This window comes from Carassius carassius, chromosome 16, assembly GCF_963082965.1.
Source record: "Carassius carassius chromosome 16, fCarCar2.1, whole genome shotgun sequence".
NCBI lineage: Eukaryota > Metazoa > Chordata > Actinopteri > Cypriniformes > Cyprinidae > Carassius > Carassius carassius.
The window spans coordinates 23862171-23880666 of NC_081770.1; the positions used below are offsets into that span (position 1 = coordinate 23862171).

The window sequence follows — 18496 nt, forward strand, 5'->3', positions numbered from 1 at the left end:
ACGTGTGAGTGTGTAGATAGAAATATATATACAAATATACATTATTTGACCTGTAGAAATAAATATATATATATATATATATATATATATATTTTATTTTTCATGTTATATCATCTTCAAATCCTCAAGAATTTGTCTTAAAATAGAACACAGATGTAAAAAAAAATTCTAAAACTTTTCAGTAATGAAATATGCATTCGTCATAGCCTGTGTGTCACACTGTTTAATTCACCTGATCCTATTCAGTCTGAACATGAAATACTGGTTTTGAGCCATAGGTGCTGGAAAGAGGACACATCCCTGAACAGCACACATAGAGCGGTTTGTTCCTGTCACCAGTGTGGCATCAGAACTATGCATGTTTCCATTCATTTAGTCAATGAGATGCAAATAATGATATGTGTACAGAATTAGCCTCAAGGCCTTCTACAGTGCTGAAGAGGGTATGGATAAGAGCCTGATTTGCATAGACATAGGACCATTAAAAACGGGCAGCGTTGAAGTTTCCATGCACTTACAGGAGTGATAAAGTTACAAAGAACTGAATTTTTGACATTTCACAAAAAACTCTTTTTTTTGCGATATGGTTGCTAAGGTTGTTGCTAGGTCATCGCTTTCAAAAGGATCCAGCTTCAATGGTTTCTTTCCACATTTTCTATATCTTTGCATGAGTAATATCTTTTTTGCAACACAATGAGCTTTTTTGACCACTTCCTATTTATGTCATGTCATACTTTCATTGTAAAGATGAAGATCTGCTGTTCAGGCAGGTTTTTCACTAAACCTCAGCCGATCAGAAGATCAGCGTTTTTGGGAAAAGACACGCTAGGAGGCCTACCAAATGGACTCGCTGCGACTGCTCCATATAAAGTCCATTTTTACGACCCCATCCACATCATCCAGCTTTGCAGATGTCAGACTCAGTGTTTTTAAAAGGCTTATCGTCTGTTATGCTGTTCAGACTGTAAATATCAGTGAGCTTCTTGAGTGGTTTGCAGCGAGATTGTTGCCAAGTTTCCGTTCGAATAGACGATAGTCGAAAAGCTTTACGCACGAGGTATTTCCCAGCAATGACACATGTGCTGTACTCATGGGGGACTCCAAAAGTACCTCAGCTTGAAAACAAGAGCACTGTCTTTTGGTGAGGGTGCGCAATGTTTTTTGACATAAAAGAGCCAGCTTGTTTGGTGAACTTGAGATAACCTTCATTGCTTTATAGTTTATGTGTGTGAGAGAGAAATTAAAGACAAGAAGTAAAAGTACAAAAGTTGAGCTATTCAGTTTGTTCTACTGAACTGTAGTCATGTCTGTGATTAGCATAGCTTGAATAGACGATAATGTTATGTTCTACAAGATAAATTAGACACAAAACTGGTGTGTGCTTTGTAAACACAAGATGCTAATAAGCCTATAAACTTAGCTGTTAGCTCAGTTCAACAGCGTAGCAAAGTACAAACCTTCAGCTGTCCAGATTGTTTTAAAACACAATTACATTTTTTTTGTCAAGTCTGTTTATGTTGTACATAAACATAAATTACACACACAGCTGATGTGTGCAAATTAAAAGCGATAAAGCATCGAAGTTCATCTTCTGACCAGGTCTGTAGTGGTTTTCACCTCTTGCAAAAATCTTTTGGTCATCTTTAAACAAAGATTTATGCTGGCTATTATTAGAGTGCCCTAAAACGCAATTTATTTTTTTGTTATTAATGTCCGTTATAAGTGCTGCTCGACCAGACATTAATGCTATTTTCATAAATTACATACAGAACCACTTTGTGCATTGAAAACGCATGATCATAACATGCTAATAATCTAATATGCATAAATTGAAAACAGATCAACCATGTTTTAGTATGTCTAACTTAATAGCTAATAGGTTCATTTTTGGAAGTCTTTTGACAGGGTTTGTAGTAGGTTTTACCTCTTGGGTTAGAGTTAGGGTTAACACTCTTTTGGTTGTCTTTGAACAGTAGTTTTATGTTAGCTATTAGCTCTTTCAAAATGCAGCAAAGGTACAGCTGTCACATTTGTCCCAAATCAGAATTAAAATTTTTTAGTTATGTCTGTGATTATGCTTGAACAGACATTTATGTTACGTTCTACATAAATTGCACACAAAACCACTATGTGTTTTTGTAAACACAAGATGCTAAAAGGCTAACAAACTACTATTCATGAATTCAACACAAAAAAATAATAGCCCTGCTGTTCTAGCATATCGAAATCACTGGGAAATTTTGGCAAATTAGCATTCCAAATATAAATGGCTTTAAATTGGCATCATGACTGAGCGGCTCTATATTTAAAGCTTTGAAAATTCATTACAAACTAAATTAGGCGTTAGCATTCTGCCCAAGAAACCATGAAACAAATGCCTAAAGATTTAAGTCTCTAAAAGGAGTCAGTTTTTCCGGTCACAGTTCTGCATTGTTACCCATGTGCCCTTGACCAACACATTCAAGTTTCTCCAGCAGAACAGTCCCTGCAACTAGTGTGAAGTGTCTACTAAATGGCAAGTCTCACAGAGGAAGGCTTGCGTCATAAACTAGGTTAGCAACATTAGACATGCAATAGCAGAAATGTGCGAGTTGCAAGATCTCATGACTTTTCAGCAGCCGCTGCAATGCACACTTCTCTGGCGCTTATGAAGTCTTTCTTTCTTAATTCCCTGTTCTGTGGGAACTGAAACTCATCTATTCCTGTTTCAAATGTAATTGTTTCACTATGTAGTCACAGAACCTGTCAGCCAAAGGGTTAGTAAAGAATAATTCCTATGTTAATCAAATTAGTTGACAGAAGCTAGAAAGTTAACATTTAATGGTGTATTTGGTGTTTTATAGTTTCAGTAGTGGCTGTAGTATCTTGTTTTTCAGTGAAAGCAACATCCTTAAAACAAGATCAATTAACCTGAGAGGCAAAACTGTGCAAGACAAGACATTTCAGTGGGTATACACAATATATTGACACCATATTGATTTTATTTATGTATTTATTATCTGTGTTGGACGATATTATGTGTTTATGTCTTTCCATAAGATTTAGATATTAAAAACTTAAGGGAAAGTGGAGGTTTATGGCAAAGGCTTAACATTTTAATGTGTTTTAAATTTTTATTGAAATAATATCGGATATTTATCGGTTATCGGATAGAATAGGAAAATCACTAATTGTTTGATGATCTTGGCAAAAATATTTTTGAATGTTATGTATGAAGCAAATCAAAGACAGAGAAAAACAAGTCAAAAGTTCAACAGTGTCTAATCTTTATTTTATTGTCCTCAAAAATAACAGTGGACAGAACAAAAGTCAACATCCAACCAGTGGCTGTAGCTAATAAATAAAAACATCATTATTTAAATTAAACTTTATAACATTACAAGTTATGCCTACAGTTTTTGTGTGTGGCACACATTCTACAACTGTTCTTATATTATATGGATTTTTATTTACTTTTTATTTCATTTAACTTGACCTCTCAAGTAGGTAATAAAGTCACACTTTCTTTCATTTTATACATCTGTGTGGCAATAATGCACCGATGTTGAAATAGGATATGTTAAGTTCCTCTCACAAAAGTGTCCAAACCAACTCAGCCAATAGGCTGAGGTAGCTTTTCGTTACTAAAGTCATTGCAGGACATGGTAAAGCAGTTCTTAAAGATCCTCTGGAAATGCCAGGGAAAAAAAATAGTGTCGTGCCCACACTGTAGCTTCAGAAACCACCGGAAGGGCTTGAAGGAGCAGCGTCCTTATCTACACAGGAAGCACCTTCAGTTAAGAAGCACTCATGACGCCTCAGTAACATGTTGGACGTTGATATCAATGGCACGTTCCAAACCATCGCTCCATATTGTCTCCTTGTAGTCTCAGAGGTCTTTTGGGGTCTGATCCACATGGCGGGGGGCGCAAGCTTTGGGGTTGTGGTCCTGCACACAAGACCAGACCGTTCCAGTTTTAGCTTTGGTGTGATATATCCATAGAGTCATCTTTGAGCATTATCTGTAGCGAGGGACTCAAGAAGGGTCTTGTACATCTCAGACCGTAGAAATCTGGGGTAAGAGTCGCGTTCCATCAGTCCATAAACGATCTTTTGAGCCTCATCGAAACACTGCGGCGTCGGACTCCTCACTTTCCTCTTGATTTCCTCCCGTGTTTGATAGTCAATGTTTATCTACAATGCAAATAAGAGCCATTGACACAGTGTCTACACTGGAAGTGAACGATTGTAATTGTAAAGATGTAATTGCGGGAAAATAATAGAGACAAAAGTATAAACGACGCAACATTAAGGTGTTCAGAAGCCATAGTTTGTGCTTCTGTGTGAAGAGGCCAGTATCAGATAATATTTTGCTAATTCATTTATTTCACAATCAAATGTTATTCGTCCATTTATATTTCTGTTTAAGATCTGCCGTGACCATTTCCAGGGTTCAGGCTTTTTATATTGTATTATATTGCTCCTGTGTATACATGGTTAGATGATGTAGCGTTATTGAACAGAAACTGTCTTAAGTTGTTTAAATATAAAACGTACACAATTCTTGTCATACAAATGGAAAAAACAGAAGCTTATGAAGACACAACAGACACTTCTAGCGCAGCCTGATTGATTTGTATAGCGATAGGGCGTCATGTGGTGTGTCCTGTACCTCCTTCGGAGATTCTGCTTCGACGAATTGCTCGAAGATTTTCCTCGCCTTCGAGCTCATCTTATAGGACGACGTTATCTTCTTGTAGTCCTCACACGTCAACCAGAATTCGATGTTCTCGTCGCTGAACTCCGATTTCAGAAAGGTGTGGAATGTGGCCAGCCCATCTGGAGGGAAGCGAATGCGTCAAAACACGCGGCACGTATGTAAACCAGCACCTCTTTCATGTACTTATGTTTTAGTTTTCTCTAGTCTCAGCAAACCAATGCCAAAAAATTGCTTCGAAAAGACTTACATTTGGAACCAAGAAGTCGCTCCAGAGACTGGGCCCATTGTTGGGTGTCTTCTAAACTTAGCCTGCTGAGATCAGACGGGTTTGATTAGTTGACCGTAACTGGATTAGAAGCAATAGTGTTTGAACTATTTTGGACCTGGTGTCCTCATATGTGTCGCTTTTTCCTTACCTCTCAGGAGCAGATGAACTGGTGAACACACACTTTATTCGGCACATGAGGTTCTTTCCTCTACGGAGAGAAAGTGAGCTTTGTTGTCTGCATTTTATGCTTCACACATGCAAACCTACTCTAAAGCATGCTGGGACTCACAATAGATTCCCCTGAGCTGATAGTTGAGTGCAAATGCCTGAAGATCACACTTACAAGGTCTCGTTTCTCCTGCAGTCGTCTCTGTCCATGTTGAAATGTGTTGGGAGAGGCTGTGGGATTAGGCCAGACATGGTAGGGTGAGGGCTTATTGCCCAGGAATCCACAGCCGTGCGCTCCTGCTAGTGATCATGCTGCACTTGGTGCTCTACAGGTTTCCCTTCTGCGTATCCGGCTCTGCTTTTTATGCCCTATGACGGTTGCTAAGGGCTCGTGTCACAAACAGGGACCGCAAAGAGGAAGCCCCATCAAACCCTCCCCCTCCTCCCTGGCCGCTCGTGTGCGAAAAGCATAGCCTGTTTCTCCATATTTTAGAGATGTAAATACACATGTAGTGTGCCTTGCTAAAATAGCTGATAAGCAAATTACGGCTTTGCATGTTTTGGGTTTTTCAGTAATCTACAGACGTAAACAGGGCCAAACTGTAATGGGGCATGGATGGAAATAAGAGTCAAATGAGATGGTTAGGCGGTTTCATCACTCTTTGTTTTCTGTTTTATTAGCATTGAAGGAGTTACACAAAGGAATCCTTTTTGTAAAAGCGAGTAGCTAGCAGCGAAAAGAGTTGTACTGCCTGACGTCAGTGCTGATGTTCTGCAAGGTCTTTGGTGTCTCCAGTCACCTGCTCTTTAAAGAACCAGCATGCCTTTCAGAATTACCTATCATGAAACTTCACAAGGAAAAGTATCACCGGAAACATTTCTTGAGGACAACAACAACTGAGGAAAACTGCTTAGCCTATTCATATTTCTTAAACTTTTGTTTGTCAAATAAAAGTAATGCGACGCAACAGACTTGGATCATAGACCCTCATATTTATGAATTAATTGATAATATTTGTTTAAAAAACATTTGTTGTTAAATCAAAGTCATATGGTATATAGTGTTCCTGTAGCTCAATTGGCAGAGCATTGTGTTATCAAGCGCAATGTTGTGGGTTCGATTCCCCGGGAACACATGATATGTAAAAATTGATAGCCTGAATGCACTGTAAGTTGCTTTGGATAAAAGCGTCTGCTAAATGCATAACTTTAATTTAATTTAATATGGTACTACCAACATGCATCATAGTGAATGTCAGTACGTATTAGAAAATATCTGATTAGTTCAGGTTATAAAGTGTCATGTGGTGCAGCTCCACTAAATAAATAAATATTCTGAATATTTATCAAAAATGTTTTGCCTGTGAAAAACATTTTCACATGGATTTTTTGGTAGCCCATTGATATATATATATATATATATATATATATATATATATATATATATATATATATATATATATAGATAGATAGATAGATAGTTGTTTAGGGAAGCTTAGTTCAGGTTTTAAAATGTCATGTGTTGTAACTCCACAAAAAAACATAATGATACTTCTCATTTAGCAATTCATGATATTTGTAAAAAAAAAACATTTTACATTGACAAATTTGTTAATAACTTGTCAAATTAAAGTCATGTGGTGCAGCCAACATGCATGAAAATGCATATATTATAGACCCCTGAAGACTCTTGATCTGAATTTGATCTTTTTATGACAAGCCAAAATAAATTATTTTTTGGTGTAAAATATTATGACAAACTTCACAAACACACGTAAAGATGTATATGAATTACAAATTAATTAAAAAGATATACTTAAATTAAAAAAATCATAAGACTGCTTATTGTTTTTTAAAACAAATTGTTCATAATATCAAAGTCATGTGGTGCAACCAACATGCATGAAAAAAGCATATTATATAAGACCCCTGCAGACCCCATGACTGTATTTAAAGGTCAATACCTCTCTGAAAATAGATAATTTGATATTTTATGACATGACAACATTCCATCAGGTTGTAAAATGCAATTTGGTGCAGCTCAAAAAATAAAAAAATGAAAAAAATGTTTATGTATAAAACCATTCAGGATATTTGTGTAAAGGTAGATTTTACATTGAAATTTTTTTTTTAACATTTTTTATGAAAGAAAAGGCTAATTAATAATTAATAATAATACAAGTTTGTGTAAGACAAAACTTAATTTGCATTAACACTTAAAAGCTTAACATTAACTGATTTGGAAAATAATGATTATGATGTGTTACACCACATGACAGTTTCAGAGTCATCAAAATAAAACGCTGAATGGAAATTGTACAAAAGTTTTCTACTCATGTCTGAAACCGACATGAGTAAAAGGGTACAGTTCTAAGAACTTGGCATATGCATTTTACTAGAAAAAGTAAAAAAGAAAAAGTTTCTCATTGTCACTCAATGAACCCTTTAAATTGACATTTTTTGTGTGTTTTATGCGTATTAATCCATAGTAAGTGACTTTGGGTTTTTTCTCCATAAGTTTATTTAAAAAATGGATATAGGCAGTCAAGCGTTCACTTTTGACACCATGTGTTAGTTCCAGTGTGTGTAGACATCCTCAAAGTCACCTGACCGGCGCTTTATCTCATTCTGTAACTCTGTCAGTTTCTCCATTGTACGCAATTGAGCAATTTTGTACCATGGGCAATGTCAGTGCCTCAGAGCATTACTCATTTCCTTTAGCTATCATGGTGACTGTGTATTTGACAGCAGATGATGGGCAGATTGTGTGAGAGATTGGTCATTGCGTTCATAACTTAAAGATTGGTGAAACGTCTCATCAATAATTGGCGCATCCGTTGTACAGTTGCATGATGGGTGCTACTTTTAATGGTCGCCTTTGTAAATTCATTTCCTTATGTCCGTATTACCACATCATTTCACATCAGCCTCACTTCTGAGTGACAACATATGTGTTGCGTTGAGACGGAAAAATCAAACATGACATGTATGGGAAAAGTTGTACTGTATGTACACTGTGTTTTATTAAAAGCCATTGGTCCCTCTGCAGCAAAAAACATGTCCAAAAATGCATTTACTTACACGTGTACCTATATATATAAAAAAAAACTAATGACGTAGTCTTGTAATCTCAAATTTGTCAAATAAAGTACCTTTCTGATTCATATATTAAATGTATTTCATATATATATACAGTACAGACCAAAAGTTTGGAAACATTACTATTTTTAATGTTTTTGAAAGAAGTTTCTTCTGCTCATCAAGCCTGCATTTATTTGATCAAAAATACAGAAAAAACAGTAATATTGTGAAATATTATTACAACTTAAAATAATAGTTTTCTATTTGAATATACTTAAAAAAATAATTTATTCCTGTGATGCAAAGCTGAATCTTCAGCATCATTACTCTAGCCTTCAGTGTCACATGTAACATCCAGTCTATCACATGATCATTTAGAAATCATTCTAATATTCTGATTTATTATGCGTGTTGGAAACAGCTCTGCTGTCTAATATATTTGATGAATAAAAGGTTAAAAAGAACTGCATTTATTCAAAAAAAAAAATTCTAATAATATATTTTCTTTACTATCACTTTTTTATCAATTTAACACATCCTTGCTGAATAAAAGTATTGATTTTATTTTTAAAAAAAGAAAGAAAAAAAATTACTGACGCCAAATTACTGACCAGTAGTGTATATTGTTATTACAAAATATTTATATTTTAAAAACATAGCTTCTTTTTTTTTTTTACTTTTTATTCATCAAAGTATCCTAAAAAAGTATCACGTTCTGAAAAAATATTAAGCAGCAGAACTGTTTCCAACTTTGATAATGAATCATCATATTAGAATGATTTCTAAAGGATCATGTGATAATGATCCTAAAAATTCAGCTTTGCATCACAGAAATAAATAATAATTTAAAGTATAATAAATTTAAAACAATTATTTTAAATTGTAATAATATATCACAATATTATATTTTTTTCTGTATTTTTGATCAAATAAATGCAGGCTTGATGAGCAGAAGAAAAATGAAAAATGATCTTTCAAAAACATTAAAAATAGTAATGTTTCCAAACTTTTGGTCTGTACTGTATATATATATATATATATATATATATAGAGAGAGAGAGAGAGAGAGAGAGAGAGAGAGAGATAGATATTTCCAGTGGTCCAAAAACAGTGGCGTCTTTATTATAGAATGACCTTCCCCAAAAAGGACATACTCTGAGGGAGATCTAGCATGCATCAGACGTATGTTGACATTCGCTGTGTTGGTAGAATTTAAGGTTAATCAAACATAGTTATTCTTAGACACTCTAGATTGCCTTTTTAAGTTACGAATCTTAATAAGTAAGTCATTGTGACAGTGGGGTCAAGCGCTGACATGGATTATTATTGTATTTTATGGCAATGTCTCTCACTTAAGGCACGTCTCTGCTTCAATCAGACATGTGACCAAAACAGACTGTGGACAACTGGCTTTTCAGAGCTGGTTTTCTGCTCTTAATTAGTCATTGTCCACAGACTTTCTAAGTCTAAGTAAAGCTCGTCTGCGGCTCACATTATGTTTGTGTGTTGTTACCATAAAGATGGCATGATGGAAATATTGAACACCCTGGGGGAAAAAAAAAAAATCCCCAAAAAACTTATATATATATACGTACATGTGTGTATGTGTGTGCATATGTGTGTGTGTGTGTGTGTGTAATTAAAGTTTATATTTATATGCATTTTGGTTTCTCCTAGTCAGTTATGAGATTAAATGGAGAACAAATAAAGATGTCTGTTAGAGCTGTTGCTTCTAAATTTTTTTAGAAAATAGCTAAAAAGAAAGACAGCTAAAAATTTATTTGAAAAAATTCAATTTGAACTCCCTTTTTCTCATTAGATTTCTGATTAAAATTTACATTTGAACAGTAATATATATTAAGGCACTGGTTTTCAACCAGTGCAAACACCTGTTTGCAAACACCTGAGTCACTGCTACAATTAATGAGCTCTATGAACAATGCATGGCAAAAAAGAAAAGTCTAAGTCTATACATTTTGTTACATCTTTACTATAGTGATAATTTTGACTTATGTCTGTTCTAGAGAAGTTACAACTTTTTGATAAAGCTCTAATTGGTTTTCTTTTGGAAATATGTTTCAAATTAATCCTGAATGCATTTATGACTGTAAAAGCATATCGGTGTGTGTCACAATCGCAAAATTGATCAAAGAAATCGTGATAAGTTTTTTTTTTTTGTCCATATCGCACAATTCAATAAATACAGTTAACAATCTAGCTTCTGAGAACTAACTTATTAACCCAAAAATAGCCAATGGCCAACAATAGCCAACAACAAAAAAAAATATTAAATACAAAATCTAGTCTTTTTTTTCGTCATTAATCATTTTATTTATTTATTTATTTATTTTTGATACTATCACATTTGTTTAGGGGATTTACTAGGAACTCTCTTTTTTGTTCCTTAATCAGAATCTGAATCAGAATTAGCTTTATTCGCCAGGTGTATGCAAACTCACAAGGAATTTTTTTTTTTTTTTTTTTTTACAAACTCCTCGTGTCTGGTGAATAAAGCTTATTTTTGTGGAAATAACAGCATTAAAATGTCTTTTTAATGAGACCTTTGTAGTTTCATGTTCTTGCATGTCAAACCTGTAAATGTCAACCCTGTTACCTTTCGAGTAGAGTATTATTTATTTATTTAGTCAGTTATATGAATGTTTAAAGTTATATGAATGTTTCAATGCTAACTTGGCCTATGTAGTCTCTTATAAAATACAATGTTCTAATAGTTATTTTTTTTAAATTTGCAAAACGCAGTTGATGTCAACTTAGAGTTTATTTTGAGGTCCCACAATACAATTTCTCAACACTTAAACACACGTGTCTGATACAATCTAACAGACATCTACTTTTTTTAAGACCAACATTTAGAAAAGTCACTTATTTCACAGAACGGTCCAGCCCATCTCTCAAAATAACAGTGGAAACAATTTAATGTACCTTCAATCTTGATCATTTCCTGTAACGGTGACACTTTTATTTTTCTCATTCATCTTATCATGCAAACCAATGAAGCTGAGCCTCTGCACACCACATACTTTCTGTTCTCCTCTGTCATTTCCTCTAAACCATGTGCATATGTCCTCTTTCTGTGCACCGGCTCATTAAGAAACTTTTTTTTTTTTAGTGAATTAGTTGTCATTGGCTGGTCTACATTGGGTTCCTGGCGGCGTTCCTCAAGTTCTGATTTGGGCAGGAATCTTTCTCCATGAGTCTGTATATATGCATCTCTGCTTGATCAAAACAAGTGAGGTCAGGCTTCATCAAAGATCTCTTGATCTTCTCACGAGTGTGATGGTCAATGTTGACCGGCAAAATTGTAACCTTTACATCAATGAGAGATAGCTGAAATATATTTCACATTATCATTTCAATGGTGTTTAGTTTGTTAAGCAAATGGCAAATGCAAAAATCCTGGTTTGTTTTTCTTTTGAGCCATTATTAATGCTTTTTGAAATGTCATCTCATTTGCGACTTGCAAGTGCACATTTATTTTTGGTGAAACTTTTTAGTTACCAGCCCAAATACTCTACACCATACACCATCCATAGTCATATAAAATAATTTTAAGTACTTTTGATGATTTTAAATTGAAATGATGTGTGTGTGAGTGACATGCTATAATATTTTTAAAAATATATTTAACCCATCTTTTTCAAATTATTTTATGAAGACTATATGGGCATTAATGTTTGAACTTTGTCTGTTGTCACTCTGAAGGAATGAACTAGTAAAGGCAAAAACAATGTATCTGGCCAAAGTCTGGCCTTAAAATTGCATCAAGTGCCCATAGACTGATGATTTCATTATTGCTGATTACCCCCCCCCCCCCTCCCCCGCTCAACAGAACGTCTATGAAATAGAAAAATAAACACTTCAATAAATAATCATCTTTCGGTCAGTTCGAGAAGTTTTTATGCAGAGAGACTTTAATTTACGTTTTCGAGAAAAGCATTCTAGGCATCGTGGGGTGGGGGAATTTTCAAAGATGCGAAACACCCTGTTAATGTTGTAGCCTAATTGAGATCTTCAGGATTGCACGCTTCACTGGCGGTCGGATGGACCACGCCCACAGACAGGCACACAGCCTATCGGTGAACACCTTCTTTGAGTTTGAAGTCACACCAGACATCAGGCGTAGACTATTGTTAGTCATGTGGGAGTGGGAAGAATTTGATAACAGTGCTTGGTACATTTTTGCTGTGTAAGGTAAACTATGGCGAAATAGTAATATATAAACGTGAGTTTAGCCACATCTCTTCATTGGGTGGGTCGATCTCATAACATACTTAAAAGTGGAACGTGTGATTTGTGTGCCTCTAGTGTCTCTAAAAATAATCGCAACAATATAGCCTACTAAGTTTTTTATTTTATTTTAACTTCCCAAAAGACACACTTAATGCTTTCCCTAGTAGCCTAATAATTATAATAGACTATCTATACTTATCTAAAATAAAAATAAGTTTAAGTTTGATATTGTGCATATTTACTAAAGATCTGCAGTTTGAATATCCTAATTTTAACAATGATGTTAATATGATTTAAATATATATTATATCATCAAAACATAGTGTGATATAATAAATAAATTATTTAAATGACCAAACAATAAATATAATAATTATAACTAAAATAAAATATACATTTTCTTGAGAACATAACTATGGTGTAAATATATCCACATGAATATTCTGCCCTATAAATTCTGCACTATATTGTCTAACCTCCAGGTGGCACACATGGCAAAGAAACCACTCTCAAAGAACAGAAATATTTTATTTTGGTCTTACACTTTGCAAACAACCACCAAGGGTGTTGTCCATATCAGTTTTGTGATTGTAAAGCACTGGTATGTGGAAATAGCAGAAAGGAAAATTTGTGTATTTAGAAAAGTAACAAAATATGAAAGAAGAAAGTAATGCTTACAAAAACAATTAGATACATTTGGAGGCTTGTCACAAAGTTGAGCTGAACATCATTTGTAATGAAATGCGTTGCATAAAATGAGAAAAATGCAAGACAGATGCTTTTGATTAGTGGTCTCAGGATTTTATATTCCTCCTAAATATGTATTAAATTTATACATGAAGCAGATGCTTCTATCCATAGCGACTTACAGTGCATTCAGGCTAACATGTGTTCTCTGGGAATTGAACCCACAACCTTTTGCACTGCTAACATAATGCGTCACCACTGAGCCACAGGAACACTAATGAGTAGAGTTAAATTAAACAAATTAAAATATGCACTATAATGTGAAAACAAATAGCAATTTGCTAACTGAAGAAGTTTTTAAGAGTTTTATTATTTTTTTTTACTTTGAAGCTTCACTATATTCTAGTCAATATTCTCTGATTTTCTCCCATTGCGACTTCTCCTGAAAGCAAAATCACCTTATGAAGCCGATACAAAGCATACAAGATGATCACAATCAGGACTACACCACTGACCAAGAGAACAATGTACAAAGCCATCATGAATCCACTGTAGGGACCCGTTGACGGGACAGTCCACAGGTACACCCAGGCATTGAAATGATTGTTGTGCACAATTTCAGGTCCGTTATCCAACACGATTGTATCGTAGAACACCAGACCGTTGTCGTTACCATTGCCTTGTTTCACGTAAATATGTTCAGATGTAGGAAAAAGTAGAGAGGCGTCTGTTGGAGTAGTTGCAGTTGTAGTTGCATTCGCAGCATTTGTTGCTCTTGTGCTTGTAGTAGCTGTAGATGTTTGCAGGGTTGTTGTCGCTGGAGCCCCAGTCGTAATGGCACTTGTAGCTATAAATGTGGTCTGTAAAACACCACAATGGAGTTCCTCGTAAGTGAGCGTTTGCAGCGGATGGTGTTCTAAGCGGTACGGTTCATAGCATGTTACTCCTTTGTCCAAATCACTGATTAGTTCTGGGTTTTCACGAATCCATTCTGCAATATCCAGAATGCTACAATCGCAAATCCATTTGTTGCCGCTAAGAGAGAGATCTTTTAGCGCAATCGCGTGTAAAAAAACATCTCCGGGGAGATACCTCAGATGGTTGTTGTTCAGGTCTAATGTTTCTAGTCTTGAGGAGTTGCGAAAGATTGCCGATGGGAGAGACTCAAGTTTGTTCTCATTAAGCATCAGAGCTCGAAGGCTGGCCAAGTTTGAGAAGAGCTCTGGGTCTAGTTCCTGAAGGTTGTTGTACTTCAGGGACAGTTTCTTCAGTTTGGGCAGACAACAGAAGAGGTTCTTTGGGAGGGAGGTCAACTTGTTGTTGAAGTGTAAATTGAGAGTCACTAGATTGGTCATGTTTGCAAAAAGGTTCCATGGGACAGTGGATAGATTGGTTTCGTAGAGGTACAGCTCCTGAAGCCTTGGCATGTGTCCCATTAGTTGGTAAGGTAGGGATATCAAGGGGTTCTTGAAGATGGTGAGCTTGATCAAGTTGGGCAAGTAGTAGAAGCTCTCGGCTGGAATATACCGGAGTTGGTTTGCAGACATAAAAAGGGTGGACAGGAATGGCAAGGGCCAGAAAAGACGTGGAGGAATCTCTCGGATCTTGTTCTTGTGTAGCATGAGTATCAACAGGTTGCTTAGATGGTCAAAGGAACCACTTTCAAGAGTCTCCAATTGGTTTGATGAGAGCATCAAAGATCTGAGTTGCAAAAGATTGTGGAAAAGGGTCCTCGGGAGGTTCCTCAGTTGGTTATCAGCTAAGTTTAAGTAATTCAGCTTGGTCAGACCCTGGAAGACATTGGCATCCAGCTGGGAGATGCGGTTCTTGCTCAGATTTAGTTCAGTTAGGTTGACCATCGCCTCAAAGAGATCTGAACTAATGGAAGTTATTCGGTTACCATCTAGCTGCAGTTGCTCCAAGTTCCTCTGCTCACTAAACACCTTTGGTGGGAAGACAGAGAGAGCGGTCAATGAGAGCTTGATGGACAGAAGCTGTGGCGCACCATGGAAGGCTTCTGGTTGGATGGTGTCAAGAGGGCTGTTAATGATCATTAGTCGTAGCAGAAGAGAGAACGGCTGGAAACTTCGGTCTTTGAGGATCTTTATGTTTGTGTCATTTAGCACGAGTTGGAAGGTTGTTGTTGGGTCGAGAGGAGGAATGTCGGTGATGTCCCCTGTGCATATTGCAGAACCCTTAATGTCACAAACACACCGATTGGGACAACGAGCACCGAGGGCGAATTGAGGCAGAAGTTGAAGTAGAACAAATGTGAACCACATATTCTCAAACTGGGGAACAAATATAGGCATAAGTCATTATAAGAGTCTTCTTCATTATATAATTGATCTATTTTTTTATTTTTATTTTTTTTGTATTTTAGGAAAATAAATTGCCCAGTGTACAATAAAAAGGATAAGATTATAAAAAGACTGTTTTAAAGGGATAGTTTGCCGAAAAATGGTAACTCCCTCTCATGTTGTTCCAAACTTGTATGACCTTATTATTTCTTTGGGGGAGGGGGGGGGGGGGTTGTCCATTGAGTCCAAAACAACATTGGACTCAGTGGACCAAATTATGTCAGTTTTTGTCCACTGGCTCCAAAACAACACTGGACCCAATTTATTTAATTATAAGGAGAGTAGTGGACACATTTTCCCAAAATGTATTATTTTATGCTGCACAGAAGAGAGAATCTCACAGAGGTTTGGACTGACAAAAAAAAATACATTTCTGGAACTTTAGAATTTAGACAGAATTCTCATTTCAGGGTAAACTATTCCTAAAACAAGTTAGGGAAAAGTTACTAAAACAAATAAATGTAGCAGTAAGTAGCAGTGTTAAACTTACCTCTCACAGATACTGAAGAATGTCTGGCTAAAATGGATGCATTCTGTTTTAAATAACCACACTTTGGAAATAGGTCTTCCCTTTTGACACTTATCATACTCTGCAGTGAAGCCCACAAGGAAGCCTGCATCCGCTGTGATGGGTTTTTTTTTTTTTTGGTCTTTATTGTGTGTACTTGTAGAAGTCATTGTCTTCCAACTTGCAATGTCTCTCTTTAAAAAAATAAATAAATAAAAAATACTGGATGTTCAGTAATGCAGAGTGGGACATTGTTGATTGAATGATATATTGAAAAAAGCATATTTAAAATAAAATAAAAATACATGTTCCTTATTTTTGTTTGGACAACGTGCAATTTTGTTATTTTTTGCCATTATTTTATGTCCATAATCCTCTGTCTTCATATGTCCACATGTGTTCTTAAAGGGACAGTTCACAAAAAAAATAAAAATCTGTTATTTTTATTCCTCAAGTTGTTCCAAACTTATATGTGTTTCTTTCTTCTATTGAAAACATAAGAACTGTAAGAATTTTGATAACCAATTAGTCAATGGCTACCCTCAGTTCTTTGGTTAATATATTATTTTGGTATGTGTGACATTTATAATGTTCAACAAAGTCTTAACACTAGAGGGAGACAAGAGCTTTTGAAAAGACTGTCTTTATAAATCAAGGCAGATGAGAAGTTTTATCTTATGTAAAATTATTATGAAATTATTATAGTAAAATTATGCATTCATATGTTTGATTATGAACTCAAGATCCTTCAAAAATAGGGAATGTTTTGCACAATGAGATGATAGAGTAAACTCGATAAATTTCACTTGATTTTTTATTGAGATGCCATTGACATAAAATAGGTTTTTGTTATAAGAGTACAGCCATGAGTACATTATCATGACACATTATGAATACACATAATTCCATATCTGAAAAACAGTTCTGCTCGTCTGACACATCTTAAGGCATTAGATGATTTTGCAGGTTTTCTTGTTCCTGGTTCTTCACTTCGACATCCTCAAACACAGTATTTCCAGAAACAGGCTAAAAAGTAGAAAATTGTATAATTACATCCTCATTCATGCAATTGACAAACATCTGTTCATAAAAAAGCAACACTCACCATCATCTCTTTTGCTGATCATGGATCCCTCTTTTTCTATTGCGTTTGACACCAATTTTCTTTCTACATTTAGCTCTTCTTGAAGGGCTGCAAGCTGAAACAGCAAGCTGACAATTAGCTTTCATTATAATAGTTAGTAAATTTTTATTAATACATTTGTATATGAATATATTTTGTGTTTATTTATATATATATATATATATATATATATATATATATATATATATATATATATATATATATATAATGAAAATTAAATATTTAATTGTATTTAAAGACAAATGATTTTTTTACGAAACTGAACCGAAATGAAACCTACCTCCTGCAGCTCTGTGATTTTTCTGGCCAGCTCGAGTTCTGAGATTCAAGAACAAGTGCAGGTTTGTGGATTATAAGATGCTTATTCATTTTACATTTGCTAAGAATAAGACGATCTGTGCAACACATAAATAAAATGCATTTATTTACCTATCGCAACCTTTTCTTGCACAGGCATTATGTTTTTCCGGAGCAGAAATGCCAAGATCTGGTTCTGCACATCTGAATCCTCCACTGAATGGAACACCTGGTTGACTATAAAAATGAAAATATGCCATTCAGCACACAATTAAAATACAACGAGACTGACTTTAATAAAATCTAGAATTAAAAAACATTCATTTAGATCAAATTAGTGGCTTGGACTCACCTGGACTTAGAAGGCTTCTAGTATGAACGTTGAGAGCACCAATCAGAAGTAAAAAAGCAAGTCGTGGAAGAAGACGTCCTGAGGATAGTCTGTCCATGGCACTGAAGGGATGATCCTGGTGTGTGTTTGCTCCTGTCTGACCAAAGGCGCTTCTGCTGGAGGCTCATCAGATGGGATACTTTTAATCAGGACGTGAGGATGTGTCCTCACTGTAAATCAAAAGTGTGACGGAGTACGTTCTGTATTTTAAAAGAGGGTCTGTGACAGCTGGGACTGATGATCTGACGTGGTCTCATGGCCAGTGACCGGCAATCAGTCAGCGGCGGTGTGTGTCAGGACAAGAGTAAATCACTGGCAGAACTGGGTCTCGTTCGTCTGGGGATGGTAAAATGTCCCTGGCGTTCTTCTTTTAATTGAACTAAAAGTATATGTGAGTCAGTGCCTAGAATAACAAGAAACGGTATGATGAAGAATGTCAAATGAAGAATATAATGTCATTCTGGAGGCTTTTACATCTTATAGAGACACTAGAAACCTATAAACATTGAGATCCATATCTATAATTAACAAACGTATTGTGTTTAAATAGTTTTTTTTTTGTATTAAAATGTTATCTATAAAATCTATATTAATATTTAAAATAATGATAAGTCATATTTCATATTATTATTAACTTAGTAT

General features: G+C 35.3%; 3 protein-coding genes across 4 annotated transcripts; all 3 read right to left on the reverse strand.

Annotated features, from left to right (window-relative positions):
- Window positions 1-3249: 3249 nt before the first annotated feature.
- si:ch211-117l17.5 (regulator of G-protein signaling 13) lies at window positions 3250-5492 on the reverse strand. 2 transcript variants are annotated; one of them, XM_059569653.1, is made up of 5 exons: window positions 5311-5492; window positions 5116-5175; window positions 4947-5008; window positions 4652-4818; window positions 3250-4173 (listed from the first exon to the last, which is right to left on the reverse strand). In XM_059569653.1, the coding sequence occupies exons 1-5, from the start codon at window positions 5385-5387 to the stop codon at window positions 3985-3987; spliced, it is 555 nt and encodes a 184-aa protein (XP_059425636.1). In that variant the 5' UTR covers window positions 5388-5492; the 3' UTR covers window positions 3250-3984. The 2 variants fall into 2 exon arrangements, with proteins under 2 accessions (XP_059425636.1, XP_059425635.1); XM_059569652.1 differs by having other exon boundaries at window positions 4947-5011; window positions 5311-5491.
- Window positions 5493-13518: 8026 nt separating this feature from the next.
- Window positions 13519-16024, reverse strand: LOC132159151 (platelet glycoprotein V-like). Its single transcript, XM_059568722.1, has 2 exons — window positions 16005-16024; window positions 13519-15445 (listed from the first exon to the last, which is right to left on the reverse strand). Exon 2 carries the CDS (start codon window positions 15434-15436, stop codon window positions 13550-13552), a length of 1887 nt encoding a protein of 628 aa, XP_059424705.1. The 5' UTR covers window positions 15437-15445; window positions 16005-16024; the 3' UTR covers window positions 13519-13549.
- Window positions 16025-16830: 806 nt separating this feature from the next.
- Window positions 16831-18236, reverse strand: uts2d (urotensin 2 domain containing). Its single transcript, XM_059568723.1, has 5 exons — window positions 17816-18236; window positions 17596-17700; window positions 17447-17484; window positions 17128-17221; window positions 16831-17048 (listed from the first exon to the last, which is right to left on the reverse strand). Exons 1-5 carry the CDS (start codon window positions 17910-17912, stop codon window positions 17023-17025), a joined length of 360 nt encoding a protein of 119 aa, XP_059424706.1. The 5' UTR covers window positions 17913-18236; the 3' UTR covers window positions 16831-17022.
- Window positions 18237-18496: the final 260 nt, after the last annotated feature.